This window comes from Ochotona curzoniae, unplaced genomic scaffold (genome assembly GCF_017591425.1).
Source record: "Ochotona curzoniae isolate NIBS_2020 unplaced genomic scaffold, NIBS_Ocur_1.0 contig_430, whole genome shotgun sequence".
In the NCBI taxonomy this organism is placed as follows: domain Eukaryota; kingdom Metazoa; phylum Chordata; class Mammalia; order Lagomorpha; family Ochotonidae; genus Ochotona; species Ochotona curzoniae.
The window spans coordinates 24716749-24734373 of record NW_024466219.1 but is presented as its reverse complement, the minus strand read 5'-3'; the positions used below and the strand labels follow the sequence as shown (position 1 = coordinate 24734373).

Genomic DNA, 17625 nt, shown 5'->3' with positions numbered 1-17625 from the left:
CTCTTTATTTTAATGGCATATTAATGACTTCCAAATTATAATGAAAATCCTATTACATTGAAAAAATATGACATCTACATGAATTTAAAAAAAGTTACTATGATCAGTGTTACCATACATGCTAGATTACTAGTGATGGAGCACCAGAAGTATTACCAGGAAGTAATAAAACATCAGGGACAAGCTGTAAGTCTCAGCTCACTTTACCACCAACTAGAAATAACTGCTACCACCCTAAACGACACTGTGTTCATATGTATAGTTAATGGCCAGAAGTTAACCGATAATGAATAGAAGAAAAAAAGATGTATGGTTACATTTCTTCTCAACAAGAAAAGATTCTAAATATAAAAAAATTTACATATTAACAGACTATGCCTAGTCTGACCTATGATGCTTAGCTAGGAATGGACATTAGGTGAAAAACCCAATCACCCTTTAAACTAAAATACAACTTCTAATAATTTTAGACAACTGAAATAAACTTCCTATATTAGCTGCCCTGTGCTATAAGATATGTAAATGTGTAAAATTATTAATGATTTGCATATAATTTGACTTTTAGGTCTTAATGAATTCAAGCTCCTCAAAAGCAGAAACTATATATAATCTGTGGTGCTCTGATTATTGATAGTAACGGGACTATTCGAGAAACAGAATCAAATGGAATACAGAATTAAAAGGTGGCTTTTTGGTGCAAAAAAAAATTATTGAAATCTACGCAGCATGCATTTCCATGAATTCAAGAAGACCCATCATATATTTTGGTTAATGGTCCTCATTATTATTATATTACAGCTGAATGACTGGTGAGTTACAAGTCTGTTACACAGATTTATATTGTTAGTATGATCTAAAAATATTTTATATTTATTAATCTTCAATCACATTGTAAACAAGGAAGTTCTAGTGGCACTCGGAATGGGCAGGGAAAGCAAAGGCTCAGGGTTAGAGGAAGTGCATGAGGCAGGGGTCAAACTGGCTCAGTGTAGTGTAGCTAAGTATCCAAATGCAGGGTCCCAAACAGACCTCAGGAGAGAGAGTTCCACAGAAAGAAGGACTTGATCTCAGGTGCAGAAATCCAAAAGAAGAGTCTGTATGCGAGAGAAATTAGCACAGGGAGTCAGAGCTTGTGACAACGGGTGCACTGACGTTGGGGGAAGGACAACGGGTCAGCTTGGGGAGGTTAAACCCACACTGGGTGAGAGTGGTAGCAAAGTAAGACAAAGGGCAGCTGTAGTGACCAAGGTTTGCCTAAAAATGGAGGAAATTATGGAAAAAGTGTAATGAGGTCCAGATTTCTTGAAAATGAAAGGGACAGAGACTAAACTGGCGCTCTCCATGTAAATTCATGGATTTTAGCCGCACATCAACACATATGGAAATAAGAATAGATGCACATTGCATATATGTATACATACACATTTTCTCAAGCTCTGCACTCTGAAAGGGTCTGAGAACATCATTATCCAAAAAAAAAAAAAAGTGCATCCTCAAAGGAACAAGTGCTCCTTAAAGAAATGGATGGTCTCAGTGCTAGGACAGGAAAAGAACAAGATAAGCCTGGACCATTTATTTTCTGTATGAGAAAAACAAAAGTTACAAACATCAGGACTCAGAAGGAAGCCTGAAGAGGCTTTAGCTAACCTGATTTGGGACAAAGTCAGCATGACAATAAATAACGGTAATAGTTTTAACTCCCTGGAAAAAGAAAGGAAACTTAGCGGCCATACTGATAAATTAACTTCAGGTTTGATTAGCCTAACACTACATGCACTGTTTTAAAGTATCGCTTATTGAAAATATTTACTAATGCAAAAGAGGTGGGAATCAACAATTTAGTTGCAACCACTAAACTACTGATTGTCTCCACATTTTTCTTTTATGTTCCTAGGCAACTTTTTTTTTGACTTGTTCCTTTTTTTATTATTATTATCATTATATTTCATGATATAGTTCCATAGGCCCTGGGATGCCCTTCCCCCTCCCCCAAGTCCCCTCCCCCCACCACTGAGTTGCCCTATATTATTGCTATAGTATAGTTCTTCATTAACAGTCATGTCCATCACTGTGGGCATGGACAATGGTAGACATTCTAGCATTGTATTGGTAAGATAAAGTTAACAGTTTCATTGAGAGTCCATCTTTGATCTGGAAGTAGAGATGCATATTGTGCTGTATCCTCACATCTGGATATGATAGTCTCCATTACTCAGCTACTATACATTCACTTAAAAATAAAAAGCCACAATACAAAATAAACAACAGGAAGAAAAACAGAAATTTACTATGCTAGGCAAATTTTTGAATGCACATTTAGAAAATGTTCGCCAATTTGATTATTTTGTGAGTCTGCTGACAATATTCTTTCTGTAGTTATGAGACACAGTTACATTTCTGTACTAACCCTAACTTACAAATAGACACCAGACACAACGTTATGTTGTTGACCATACGGATTTGCTCCAAAGTTGGTTGCAGGCTAAAAGACAGTATAATTTTCTAGTGCATCTGCTTTCTCTCAGAAAATCCGGGACTGCCTGTTTTACCAATGTGTAAAAACAAAATTTTAGATATTTTGATCAGTCTCATAGTTTTTCATGGTGGGGGTGCAAGATTTGTAGCTGTCGCATATTCATAACCACTTACAGAATAGCTTTAATTGTAGGTTTTCAAAGCAAAGCTTTTGTGGTCAAGACAAATGTCTTCTATTCATCCATTGTTTGACTAACAGAGTGTTCTGAAAAAGCTCATGAGGAGTACATATTATGCAAAAACTATGCATATTTAGCTATGGATATTAAAATTTTTGCAATAAAATAGATTTGTTTCCCCTGAACTTTCCAAAGACTTTGACACATGATTAACCTATACTCAATACAAAATTTTTAATTACACAGAAAAATGTAGACAAAATATGTTTCTATTGGGTCCAGCGTGATAGTGTAGCTGTTAAAGTTCCCGCCTTGAACCTGTCAGGATCCCATATGGGCTCCGGTTCTAATCCTGGTAGCCCAGCCTCTCATCCAGCTCCCTGCTAGTGGCCTGGAAAAGCAGTCAAGAACTGCTTGGGACCCTGCACCCATGTGGGAGACCTGGAAGAGGCTCCTGGCTTCAGACTGTCTCAGCTTCAGCCAGAGTGAACCAAGGAATGGAAGATTTTCCTCTCTGTCTCTCCTCTCAGTGTATCTGCCTTTCCAATAAAAATTAAAAAAAAAAAATCTATAAAAAAATGTTTCTATTAAAACTATCCACATCTTCCAATTTCCAAGTTTTCGTCACTATTAGCCATTTGTAATGCATAAATCCAGATTCATAGAAGTGTGTCCACATGCATTTTTATTTGTATGCAATAATTCCTAAGAGCACTTGTGAAGTACTAACACACTGAAAAGTAGCATGTGTAACACATATGAGGGGGCCTGGCCTACATGTAGCTTCCCAAAGCTAACAAGTGTCCTTCCAAACTATTGAGCATGATACACCCCACCTATATGTGAAGGTAAGAGTTATCTCACAGTTGCTGCTGGCTGTACCAAATCCAGTTTTCTGAATAACCCACCCCAACTATGAGTCATGCATGCCAATTGATTGTGCAATCCCACAAGCTCCATTAGCAAGGTTCAATACGATTTCTAATGTTGGTAACAGTAATAGCTTAAGCAGGTTCCATGGATATTACACTACTATACCCAACTGAGGCCAACGTATTTTACTCCATCAACAACTAACAACACAGTTCAAACCATGCTATAAAATAGCTAAAGGCAACCTATTTGACACATGTGGAAATATTACCATATGGGCACAAGAAGTATGAAAAAGAATTCATCAAACAACATAGATGCATATCAGAAGAAGAAAAAATGAACAACGGGCATAAAAAAACAAAAAGGGTCAGTATCAGTAACATTAAGTGTTACATGTTCACTTTTAATATTTTGGTATCCAAAAATTAAATCCATGTATTTTTTTATAATATCACCCTTAATGAACATTTGGAGACCCATTACGTGCATGGATTTCATTCCTTCTACAATAATACATTTTTTCATTTTTTCCATGAAGTTTTATATATCCTTGAACATACACTGACAGTAAGGGATGGAAACTGAGAAAAGATATATTACACAAAAAGAAACCCACAAGGAAGTAAGAGTATATATCTTATAGAGTAAGTAAGAGTTATACCAAATAAAACAGACTTTACATTAAAATTAACAATGAAAAAGGAAGTTCATCCTACAAAGAGTCAAACAGCCAATTAACAATTGGAAATAAAATAAAAAATGTAAATATATAATATCTCAGCAATGAAGCACTGAATTCCATGGAGTAAGCACCAGTAAATTAAGATATAGAGTCCAAAATAATAATATTTGGAGAGTTTATCTCCACATGTTCATCAGCAGACTATAACGACAAAATTAACAAAGAAATATTGCAGTTAAATCATAGTGGACATATAATTAATAATTACATTACTGAGACCCTTAGAATATATTAAGTTCTCATGAGAAATGTCAAAAATGCTTTTGTTTTAAAGTTGAAAATAAAATATCATTAAGAAATCATGATTGAAACACAACATGAATTAAGGAGTAGTTTAAACAATGGTAACGTGAAATGTTTCTCTAGCAATCACAAGAGTTTGCTTAAATCTTTAGTTTTTATTTATTCTCCTTACCCTCTACCCCCAAAATACACACACATCTGGGGGTGGACATCTGGCATTGTGATAAAGATACCATTTGGAATGCTTACATTTGCCCCACAGTGCCCAGGTTCCTATCCCAGTTCTGTTCCGAATTTCTGTTGTTTGCTAGTACATAACCTAGGTGGCTGCACATGATGGTTCAACAATTGGTTCAATGCCAATCAACTGGGCAGTCCAGTCTGTACTCTCAGCTCATGGTTTTGGCCTGAACTACCTCAAACTGGCAGAGCCCCTTGGATAGTGAGAGCATAATGTTGAGATCTGTATCATTCCTCTCGACTCTGACTTTAAATTATTTCCTTGATTTCTACAGAGTAAATATTAAATCCACCAAATTCACTTCTTGTAGATGGAATGATACAGAATTACATGATAAACTCCTCAAAGACAGGTCGGTATTGATGAGAAGTAAAATTCAATAGTGAAAACTAGTTTAACAGCAAAAACTAGCACATGGAAAACACACCAGTATTGAAGACACACATGTATACACCAAATAAGGCAAGAAAAAACACCACTGTAGAAATGTAGAAGGAGGCCATTCATTCAGATCTTGACAAATTAATGAGAAGAAAATTAAATTTGGACATGGGGAGACAAGCAATGTGATTAAACAATAATACAACAAATTTCTGTCCACAAACAGGAGAATACAATTGGTTAAGAAGTCACAAAATCTCAGAAATGAACCTAAGAATCAGTAGTGAAGGGTTTTTTTTAAGATTTATTTATTTATTTATTTTATTGGAAAGGCGGATATACAGAGAGGAGAGACAGAGAGGAAGATCTTCCGTCCAATGATTCACTCCCTAAGTGAGTGCAATGGCCTTTGCTGCCAGGAGCCTCTTCTGGGTCTCCCGCATGGGTGCAGGGTCCTAAAGCCTTGGGCTGTCCTCGACTGCTTTCCCAGGCCACAAGCAAGGAGCTGGACGGGAAGCGGGGCTGCCGGGATTAGAACCGGCGCCCATATGGGATCCCGGGTGTGCAAGGTGAGGACCTTAACCACTTGCGCCATCTCGCTGGGCCCCAGTAGAGAAGGTTTTAAAGACCAGCAATGAAAAGGCTAATATTCTGTCAGATAACAACTGTCTACTGTATTACTTTTCACAGTTACATCTTAGATGCAAATTTCAACCTCTTGAATGGGTAGGTCAAGACATACATGTATATCCAAATATGGTTGAGGCAACAACTTCCCAAAGGATTTGGGTTAGTCAGCTAACACACTCTGTCCCATGCTCCCTTCACTGTTTGCTGAACAATCTCCTTATATATTTGATGTTTGTTTCATGTTGTTCCAAATCCTTCCTCTTAGAGATTTTCCTATCCCACATAGACTCTCAGGTTTTGGAAGACTCAAATGAAAAACTAACTAACCACTCAGTAATTTATTTGATAGACAAAGTCATCTTTTAACCTCAGCATCACACTGGTAACTGAGTTCACACAGCAATACTTTTAATGCTACTTTCTTGCCAAGCTAGAAGGAAGATAGTAAAACAAGGAGAAATAAGGGTTTAGAAGAATACATTCAAAAATTGTGGACTTTGGGGTCTTGGTCCTCGCTGTCATTTAATGAATAACACCACTTTATTTTTTCTTTTCAATACTGTTTATATAGCTAAGAGTGATGCATACCCATCTGGGACTGTGATTAGGGTGGGCCAACTCAGGTACCAAGGAAGGGGTGGGATACATCTTTGTTATCATCAGAACTTCTTTCTCTTACTCAATTAAAACAGTACTTATTAATGAACCTTCTGCACCTCTACTTACCTTCTACGGTTATTTAAAATTTTATTTTCTTATTTATTTCACAGGCAGGGACACACAGTAAGAAAGGCCGATTATTGCTGCCCCAGAATGGGCACAGCTGGAGCTGGGTCATACTGGAGCCAGAAACCTTGAACTCAATTCATATCTCCCACGTGGTTGGCAGAAAGCAAATACCAAACCAAAGAGCCAGGACCCAACGCTGGCATTTTGACATGGGCTGCAGTCTTTCCAAGAGGTATCCTGGCCACTGTTCCAAGTGCCCACCCCAACAATTATAGTTCCAATGGTTATGCTGCATATGAGGCCGTGAATTCTCTAGACGATACCTTATTTCATTTCTACATGTATGTAACACATACATACAGGGCCTATCACATATTTTCAGTGAATGCCAAATAAATGCACAATTTCCCCCATTAGTAATTTTCAATAGGTTTAACACAAGCCTATGATTTGAAAGATTCACGAACTATTTAACAAATGGTTATCGTGTAGTCATTTTGTTTTAGGAAGTGTGATAGGAACATGAAACTGAAATAATGGCGAATGACAAAATATTTTTTTCATTAGTTTCAGAGGGGAGATTGATCTCTCAGGGGAGAACAGTGAACTCTGATCTTGAGGAAAGGAAGATCCATGGGGAAATAACGTCACTGACAGAAATGTTAGACTACGAAGAGCTCAGCCTAATCTTGTCTTCCATTTGCCTGTCAGGTTATTATATTCCATCACAGCAGAATTCATTTTTTTTTTTAATCTTAAGTTGAAAAGTTCTAGAGGCAATGCTTACAGAGGGTCATTGTTAAACAAAAACTCTTCCAGGTTCCAGAACTTTATGTAAGGAAACGAAGAAGGCTGCTAATTAGTTTCTTCCATGGCCCCATGTATCAACTAAAGGGTCACTCTAGCTGGTCAGACTGGTGTGGAGCTTATCACTTTAAGAAGACAACTGTGTCATGGAAAAACTGAGTTGAGGGACGTTTGTGAAATAATTGAGGCTCAAGTCTTACGATGTCTGGGGGATACCTAGAACTCAGGCAAACCCGGAGAAACCTTAGCCCTTCACCAGGCAGAGCAGTTTCTTACCAAGCGGGAAGGGTGTACAAAATAAATTATATAAATGTTAAAAACATGTTTAGCTTTTCTTAAATCTTCTCACACCGCATACCCAAGGCCCATTTTGTCTAAACTCAACTGTGTGGGGAAACTCCCTGTAAACTCCCGCTTAGGTCGTGAGAGAACCGGTGCGGTGTTTCTGGCCAATTCGTTAACAGGAAGCTCCAGCTGAGGAATTTAAGTGGCTAAAGCTACTCCAGCCCCGTATGTAATGCCTCTCTTCATGACTTACCAATTCCTAAAATAGTACTGATTTCTTAGAAACGACGAGCGAGCTTGCAGACGGGCTAACGTGGCCATAGTACCTCAACCTCAGGTTTACAACTGGTGTTACTACCCGTCTCCATGGCAACTGGGCGACCCGAAAGCCAATCCTGGGGGGGGGCGACTTTTCGTTTACTCTTCTTAGTTTTCTTTGCACACTGTGCCGGTTTTAAGAGAACGCGAAAGAGAAATAAGAAGTTTTGTGAGGGAAGAAAGTATCCCTAATTCGCCTCTCTCCTTTCGGGGCTACAAAGAGGTGGCTACCGGAGAGGAAAGCGGTGAGAAGAGACGAACTAATGGTTGCTTCCGGCATCCGGTTTCCGCTGGCAGTCGGCTTCCGGAAGCTCTTCTCAAAATGCTGAAGTGCTCTGTGCAAGTCGCTGCTGCCGTAGCGATTGGAGTCTCTTCTCGGGCCTGAGCCTCGAGGCCGGGCTCCTGGGTGTCGTTAATGTTCGGGGCCACCGGGCGCCAAGCGATCGGAGCTCCAGCCGCCGGGAACAGCTGGTGAGGGATGGGTGTGAGTGCTGGCTGGAGGCCGCTGGACAGGGCATGGGCGCGGGGAGGGAGTTGGGATGGATGCTCTGAAGGAAGAGGCCAGGCCCTGAGTCGTCAGAAGGCGAACTCGGGAGACCTTAAGTCCTGTGAGGAAATACGATCCACCCTGGCTGGCTGCTTTACGATAGCAGAGAAATCAAACAGTGTGTACTGTAGGGGCAGTTCATCTCCCCCTAGTAGTTGACTAGGGAAAAGGCAGGGACCATTTATCTTAATCCAAGCTTTATTTTCCAACCCTCTTGTAACATATATCAGATGGTACTAAGTATCTAGGAGCACCAAATTCCAGAAATGCAGAGTTGTCGAAGTTTAGTAATAGAAGAGGCGTGACTCCCTCCTCCCGTCTTTTTGGGAGCTGGAGTAGCGGACCTGTTTCCATCATCTGGAACGGTCCTCCCTCAAAAAGAGTTGTGTAAAGGTATACTCTAAGGGCGTGCAAGGGCCAGGCTTGGATTGGTATCTGTCTGTCTATGGTGTCACATCCCCAGTGATGATTTTGAAAGGGAGGTGCACTTTCAGGTGCACTTTCAAAGCCTTGGGGTTCCAGAAGATCGCGGGCAAAATCCTCTTCAACTTGGTCAGAGTTCCCTACATGTTTTTGTTCTACCTACAAGACATTTTTCCCCCTTTGGATTTGCAGTGGAAACTGTTATATTTTCTCCCAAGTATACACAAGCCAAACAGTAGAGCAAGCAAATGCTGCCACAGAAAATTTTCTAACGTCAAGTGTGGACCAATCAAGAAACACGGTTTAAAAATATGTGTCCAGTCCAGAAGTCTGTGACATCAGAGAAGTTTGTTTGCGTCGGTAGTTAAAGGGAATGTTTAATCCAGAGTATTGAAATATATCAGGCCAATTTGTTATGCTTTCTATAAAAAAGGTGGGTTTAGTTCTACTACTACTAAATCTCAAATTTGCAGTGAAAAAATATAAAGAGCACTTTTAATGTGTCATTTGAAAAAAATGTAGCTAACATAAAATAAACCTCAAAGTTCTCAAGTACTTCCTCTTACTGTTTTTGGCACTTGTAAATGTATAAATTCCACACACACAAAAGTGTAAATGGCATTTCCGCCATCCCAGAGTTCCTTTCAGGAATGGTTTTCTTATTCTTTCAACAAGAAGTGGTGAGTAGATTGTTCTGTTCCTGCTGTGGTGATATGGGAAAAGTATGGCTCTTAAAATTTCTACTTTGTACCGTAATCTTGGTGAGTTACCTTTTTATAGACAAATCTCTGTTTTCATTTGCAGAATCTAAAGCTTTCACCTGTTGTCATAGCAGTTGTTTTGTATTATGGCACTGTGCTATATATAAACTGCTGTGACTACACTTAGTGCTTTTGAATGAAATGCCTAAAATAATACCAGATTTGGCAAATGAATATTTATCTGCACATCTGTCCACTCAGTTTCTTAATGGAAATTTCTTCCTAGTCATTGAATGAACACCTGGTAATGAAACCCTAGTGCTCTAAGGTTGTTACTATTGGATACTTGTTTGGTGCCAGATCTTATCATCATATCTTTCTTTAAAGTGAATATATCATTCTTTGCATTTGGGCTAAGCTAACACAGAGGGAAGGTAAGTTTAAGTGCTTGTCCTACCCTCATATTAGTAGCATTCTACTGTGTTTGGAAACTGGGTTATCCATCCTGCTATACTGCCTGTGTGTCTACTCCGCGTGTGCCTACATTTCCTAACCAACCTGGGATCCTCTGCCTACATCATTTCTAGTTTGACTTTTTAAAGTTTTTTTCGCCAAGGTGTAGATTGGGTTTTCAATTTTGAAAATGTAGGCGATTTATTAAACTATTTTTATTTAATTGTGTTATGACTTAGCTTTTCTTGGGAAATAGCATCAGAGTAAACTGTTTGCACCTTCATGCCTGTAGTTTCACTCCTATTTCATGTTTTGATTTTCCCTACACTTGGCAAACTGCACGGTATAAAATGTATAGGTACTAAGTAGCTGATATTTGTGCTTTGTGGCCTTGAACTTAATTTTATATTGTCAAGTCTGTTGACTCAGGTTTCTTGTTCCACCATTACTTTTGTTGTCATTTCTAGCAGCCTTATTTATGTCAAATTGAAAACCTTTCAATTATCTGTGATAATTTGCCATAAACTACAAATTTTCTTAACCAAAAACTTAAATTTTCTGAATTAGTAACATATCAGAAAAATTAAAATCTGGATTATCTAAAGTTTCTAATCATCAAATTTCTCTTGTTTTTTTTTTTTCGGTCACTCATTGATTTACTCAAAATATTTGTAAGTTATATGTCAAGTAATATGCTCGGCACTGGAAGTTAACATGCAGTTGTTAACTCTATGCTCATTCTATGGATTCAAAATATATAATCAACAAATATTTATTGATTGCTCATTGTATATTAGCAATAAATACGACTCATTTGCTACTTACTAAACTTGGCTAAATCACTTGAGTATGTGTACACTGAAAAAATAGATTACTTTTAGATTCTAAATGTCAGTTTAAAACTCTGATTTTACTTTACTCACTTTCTTATTCAATAAATTAAATTTTGAAAGCAAATGGAGAGAATTAGGAAAGTTTTGGTTCCCCTTGAAGCCACCTTATGAATTAACAAAGAAGTGAAAAAGGATGGGTGTCCTTATTTAATCACTAGTTTGGGAAGTTGAAGTAGATTTTTGTTTTCTTTAAAGCCCTCATGATTTTGCTTTCAACAAGTTGCCTGGGGAAAGAGTTTCTTAAGAATTCCTGTGATGAAAAAATAGCAGCAGCCAGCAGCACCTCCTATTAAGTCCAAGTCACTGGAGCTGGGAAATGAGTTTTTCTGTTTGCTGGAAACCTCATAGCCATTTGCTGACAAAGATGGTTTCCTTTAACCTCTTTATTTCTCATTATGTGTAAACTATTAAAGCTGGAATAAAGGAGATATTTAGAATTTTTTTTTCAACTCAGACTTTTTTCTTAGCTTCATAGTGACTTTGAGGAGGCGTCCATGGAACTTCCTGAAATTGTGTGTAACAGTCTGCTTTCGTCAACAGAATGCTGTGTCACCTAGGGGAGATGGAACACCTCTCTTTTTACTATGAAATCCTCAGGATTCCCAGTGTGATTTTCTTTTTCTTAAAAAGCAGAAATATAGTTGAGTGTAGGAAGAGTAAATAAAATAATTTGTAAGAAACATTATGTACCCAAATCTCAGCATCGGAAAATTGCTTCAAGGTGGAAGACATAACCCTTCTCTGTGAAAACAGGAACAACTGTAGCAGAAAAGATAAATTACTTGTGCAACAGAGAGAGTGTGGCCTCCAGATTTATCCCACTGATTGCAAAGCTTAGCTTCTCTGCAGTTTTCTTCATGTTTTTTTTTTCTTTAGAGAATTTTTCTTTCTTTTTTTTAATTTTAACATTTATTTATTTTTATTGGAAAGACAGATTTATAGAGAGGAGAGAAAGATCTCTGTCCTATGTTTCACTCCCCAAGTGGCAGCAATGGCCTACGTCGAGCCAATTCAAAGCTAGGAGCCTGGAGCTTCTTCCGGGTCTCCCATGTGGGTGCAGGGTCTCAAGGCTTTGGGCCTGCTTTCCCAGGCCATAAGCAGAGAGCTGTATGGGAAGTGGGGCAGCCAGGATACAAACTGGTGTCCATATGGGTTCCTGGTGCATGCAAGGGGAGGATTTAGCCCCTGTGCCATCACACCACGCCCTCTTTAGAGAATTCTGTATTGCCTGGTGTTAATGTAAAGTTAATAATTATTTACATATTTCAGAAAAAAAAGACAGTTTACTCCCCACTCTATTCCATATTAGCTCCTTCAAAACAAGAGAGAGGAATTACTTCCAATAAATGATTTAAATGGAATAGGTCAATACTTTGTCTAAATGCCTCTGACATTGGAGTTGTGCTTCCTTTCCTCAAATGACACTTTCCTCTTCCCCAGAGAAATGAAAGGAAAAAAAATAATATAGACCCTTTATGGATTGCTCGGATTCCCATGAATATTTATTTTGACAAACATTATTAAACATGAAATTTCTGAATTCCTTGAATGGCAGGAAGCTTAAATTGTTTCCTTGGGTCACATCATGTTCAATTACTCATAAAAATCAGTCTCTTGTAATGGCATCATTTTAAGGGTCACCATTTTTACGTATGGCAACCCACTGTTGTAGTTGACACTATTATGCCTTCATTGAATTTATTTGTAGTGTATGGTTGTTTGCTATATAAACTTAGACCAACCAACTTTTGCTGTGTTAAATAAGAATGACTATGCTATGATATGTATAGCAGTTCCTTCATTTACTCGATAGCCAGTACTACCACAAGAAAAACAGACAAACTTGCCTTTTTGGCCAGCAATTCTTAAAAGTAAAACTGACATCAAATTTTTGATCATACATTTAATATTGCTAGCATGATCTAATGCTGTCATTATTATTATTATTTTCCATAATGCGGGTTTGTAGGTATAGGGATTCCCCCGTCACTTCCTGATCTAATAGTAACTTAAGAAACTTAAGCACTAATCTGCTTAAGTTACTTTTAAATATCAGATTTTAAATAGAACGTAGGATTTTGTTTTGTTATTCACTTGCTCTACATTAAGAACAGTTATAATGAATTATGATGTTAGATGTTATACTAAACTGTTCTCAAGATGTTTCATCTCTTGGTGCATTCAAAATTAAGAGAAGTTATTTATACAAGTATCAATTCTGAAAAATTTCAAATTCGTTCTTCTGTATATTCACTGAATTAATTATAATTGAAACTTTAAGCAAGAATATTTAATAAGGAGAGATTTGCACCTAAAAAAAAATCTGTGTTTCTAAGTTTTACATCCAACAGGAGAGTTCATAGGAAAATGTGTTAAAGTGTTTGAATCTGATGAACTCCTTTTGATGTTTCATTATAATTGCTGAAACAAATGAACAGCTGATGCAGAGGTGCCGCTGTGTTTCAGTTTTCTCTTAGATGCTAGTGAAGCAACCTGACATTAACTGTCCACAGTGCTAACAGAGATTTTAGTTTCAATTGACTTTCAGAAGAATCTGATTATTTGAACCTGAAGGGAAAAAAAGTGATGTGAACTTTGAAAATCACATGTATGAAACAGATTTGTTTGTTTTCTTTAGTATTTTGAATAAAACTTTGAAAGATCATCATTAAATGACTTCTGTTTGAATGACATAGAACAAATTGAATTCTTATAGTTAAAATACATTAAAAAATACATGTTTCTAGAGAAAAGCAATAAATGAGGCAGAAACCTTTCTAGTTAAATTTTACATGAATTCTTATTTCATTTTTGGTCGTATTATTATTGGTTTAGACTATTGGTCATAGCAATATTGAGCAGAAATTATGGGATATCAGCTTGCAACTGATTAAATCAGATGTTTTCTCTGATGCTGAGATGATAAGATTTTTATCTTTTAAAATAAAAAACTGAATTGTGACTTCCAAAATAAACTATAGTTTTGTTTGGAAACTATGTTCACATTGGTTTAATGTTAGGTTTTCGTACTTCAAGTTAGTAATTTAGCCATTAATATAGAGACTTCAACTTCCATCAGATGATATCATCTAGAATCAAATGATATAATCGCCATTTCAAGAAAAGACTGTTACTAAGTTGCAGCCTCTTATACCTGGGTTCAAATGAGTTATTTTCATATTTTATTGAGAGATAATATTTCTTTCAGATTACATTTTCCCCAGAAAGGTGATTATTAACATAAACTTAGTGTATAAAACAATTTTATTGGCATAGCAGTGTAGTCAAATTTCAGCCTATCTTTGATTCAGTGCCTAGTTCTGTAACTAGTTATAAATACAACTTTATAATGGGCATAAGAACTCTGCCTTTCCAGAGATTATTATATATATATGTACGTATATATATAATATTCAAATAAATATTCTGAATGAGAAAAATAGATCAAGAAAATACAAAATGACATTAACTGAAAGGCAATGCCATATTACTTAACATTTTTTCTAATGACTACTAGTTTGGTTCTTAGAGCTCAGTTCAGCTTGATGGGTTATATCACTGTTCCTTTTGTTGATTCAGATCTCTGACCTCATTTAGATCTCTGACCTCTATTTAAAACAATACATAATTATGAGTAAGTTTTTAAACTTTATCTCAATTTTTAAAGTAGTACCATATGTTAAATGGGACATAAGTGTAAATACAGATCGATTCCCAGAATTGTATTGCTGTTCTTGGTTGTAGCTGGGTAAGTAGTGGGGCTCTGGAACCATTTTGCCATTGAATCCTTTCACCACTTAGATGTGTTGCTGTGATTCACGTGACTATAGATTTCCTCTCTGCATTTCATATCTTAGGTTGCATGAGAATGCAGTGAATTAACATATAAAACATTTAGAAGAGGGCCTAGACAATATGAAATGATTAAGTATTAGAAATTGCATACGTGCATCATAGGTGGTACACCCGATTGAATTACATTATGTCTTTTTGGACTTATTATAATGAAGAGAGAAAAATGAAAGTTATTATAATGAACTTGCAAAAGTTTGGAATTCAACACTGGACACACTGTGTAATTAGAGAGCTTAAGTGGATCAAGCATTGGCAAACAATGGCTAGCAGACTGATTAATGGATCGTTTTTGTGTGTGTGCTGATTTTTTCATTCTTTTTACCTTTACTTTTTAATCTTTTAAATGTATGTATGTATTTATAATGTAGTTTTACTTACTTGAGAGACAGACGATTTCCATCTGGACTCTTTCCTAAATGTTGGTCATTTCCCAGATGCTCGTAACAGCCCTGGGCCAAGGAACTGAAGGCTCAATCTTAGTTTGCCATAAAGGTGGTAGAAACCCTGTCATCTGAGCCATCTCTCCCAGGGCCCACATGGACAGGGAGCTGGAATCAGGAGGTAGAGCCAGAGATAGAAACCACGGAGCTGGATTGAGGCTATAAGGTGTCATCACTGGCTTTTCTGTCACTTAAGTTAATCACCTGATAATATATTTTAAAAGCTTTATTAGAATATTGACTTGTTCTTTCATTCATGGCTTGCTGGTGGTTCTGTTAAGCATTACAATATGTTGGGTAGTTGTGAGAGACCTAATGGTCTCAAAGGCTAAAACAATTTTTCATTGGTCCTCTGGAAAGTAGATCTGTTTTTGCTATAGACTCTAGAAATTAAAATGTGGCTCTAAAGAATTGTTGGAAATGTGTTGATCCCTAGGTTGCTCTTGGGTTCAAATTAAGCAATGATTACTTCTGGTCTTCATAAGGAAAGCACATATGTAAATTACCTATAATATTTAAAAAAATATGTTACACCTGGACTGTATATCACATCAACTAGTTTTAGGTTTGAAAATATTTATGTATTAACACATATATAGATATATACGTAAAAATCAAAATATAAAAGTTCCCAGAGAATTCCAATGCTTATCCCTGCTGACCACTGATAATTTTATCACGACAGTGTACTTTGTAGCCCTCAGAAAAAATAAAAGAACTAAGACCATTTCAGAATGGATTAATGATGAGCCCATTTAGATTAAATGAGATCAAAGAGGCCCCGGTTCAAATGTAAAAAGTTTGTTTCACTGGGTTGTGAGAATAATGTGGCTGAAATATATGCCTAGTGTTTGGTTTAACTTGCTATTCACTTACATGATGAATCTTGAAAAGTACCTTTGTCCGTCTTCCCTGGCGGTGACGGGGAGAAGATATGGTGAACAGAGCATTTCATGCTGCATTTTTCACCTACAGATTAATGTGAGGCATGAGATTGAGAAAGTTCCTTGTTTGCTCTAGGAAAATTGGCTGTAGAGAAGGGGGAGAAGGGGGGAGGTTGGCAGCGTTTCAAGCAGAAAAACTGTTATGTAATTATAGAGTAGAAGTATAAAAAATGCCAGGATCCTCCATTGTTGTTAATTCTAAAGTAATTCCTAGTCTAAATCAAGAACTTTAACAAGAAGCTTAAAAATCAGTGCAACTATCTGAAATCATACCAGATTAGATAGGAGAATTAGGAAGCTTCTAAACATTTTATAGTGACTTAGCTTTAATGAAATGTAGGCAGAGTTGTCTGCCATGAAGAACTAAGTCAGTGTGGCTCAGTGACTTTTTTTTTTTTCTTCCTGAAAAATGTAGGCATTTCAGCAGAACCATGGAAGAACTGGTTCATGATCTTGTCTCAGCATTGGAGGAGAGCTCAGAGCAAGCACGAGGTGGATTTGCTGAAACGGGAGATCATTCTCGAAGTATATCCTGCCCTCTGAAACGCCAGGCAAGGAAAAGGAGAGGAAGAAAGCGGAGATCTTACAATGTTCATCACTCATGGGAGACCGGTCACTGTTTAAGCGAGGGCTCTGACTCTAGTTTGGAAGAACCAAGCAAGGACTATAGAGAGACTCACAATAATAATAAAAAGGATCATAGTGACTCCGATGACCAAATGTTAGTGGCAAAGCGCAGGCCATCATCAAATCTAAATAATAACGTTCGGGGCAAAAGACCTCTATGGCATGAGTCTGATTTTGCTGTGGACAACCTGGGGAACAGAAGCCTGCGCAGGAGGAGAAAGGTGAAACGCATGGCGGTAGATCTCCCGCAGGACGTCTCCAACAAGCGGACAATGACCCAGCCCCCCGAAGGTTGCCGGGATCAGGACATGGACAACGACAGAGCTTACCAGTACCAAGAATTCACCAAGAGCAAAGTCAAGAAAAGGAAGTTGAAAATTATTAGACAAGGACCAAAAATCCAAGACGAAGGAGTGGTTTTAGAGAGTGAGGAAAGCAGCCAGACCAATAAGGACAAAATGGAGTATGAAGAGCAAAAAGTCTCAGATGAGCTCATGAGTGAAAGGTGACTTTCATACTCTCTAAATATAAAGATGCTTGCTTCTGGTGTTTGTGGTTGAATGTATTTTATATTTTAATTAAATCTATTTTGAAATAATTATAACTTGAAATAATGGTAGCAATATTACTGCATAGTAGCTATACTTACAATTTATGATGCTGAGCACAAAACAAAATTGCTTATTTGATTTACAGAGTATTTTGATTGTGTTATAATGACTTAATTTTCAGCCACGAAGAAAAAAGGAAATGGATTTTCAGTAGCAACATTTGTAGCTCTTAGAAATAAAAGCGTAACTATTTATTTGTGTAATTATAAAGCCTAGTTTTTTGGT

The 17625-nt window shown here is 37.2% G+C and overlaps 2 protein-coding genes across 4 annotated transcripts in view; one reads left to right on the top strand and one right to left on the bottom strand.

Moving 5' to 3' along the window:
• The window catches only part of SPATA17 (spermatogenesis associated 17), a 151045-nt gene extending 143097 nt beyond the window's left edge, over positions 1-7948 (bottom strand). Inside the window, exon 1 of the mRNA XM_040985313.1 lies at positions 7842-7948. Coding sequence (XP_040841247.1) covers positions 7842-7909 — 68 coding nt within the window. The 5' untranslated portion in view covers positions 7910-7948. The remainder of the gene's footprint in view (positions 1-7841) is intronic.
• A 254-nt stretch (positions 7949-8202) lies between these two features.
• GPATCH2 (G-patch domain containing 2) overlaps positions 8203-17625 on the top strand; it is a 153816-nt gene continuing 144393 nt past the window's right edge. For 2 of the 3 annotated variants that reach the window (XM_040985680.1, XM_040985679.1), the window contains exons 1-2: positions 8211-8377; positions 16578-17294. In XM_040985680.1, the coding sequence (XP_040841614.1) occupies positions 8322-8377; positions 16578-17294 (773 nt within the window). In that variant the 5' untranslated portion in view covers positions 8211-8321. Of the gene's footprint in view, positions 8378-16577; positions 17295-17625 lie in introns of all 3 variants that reach the window. The other variant, XM_040985681.1, reaches the window with a different exon arrangement.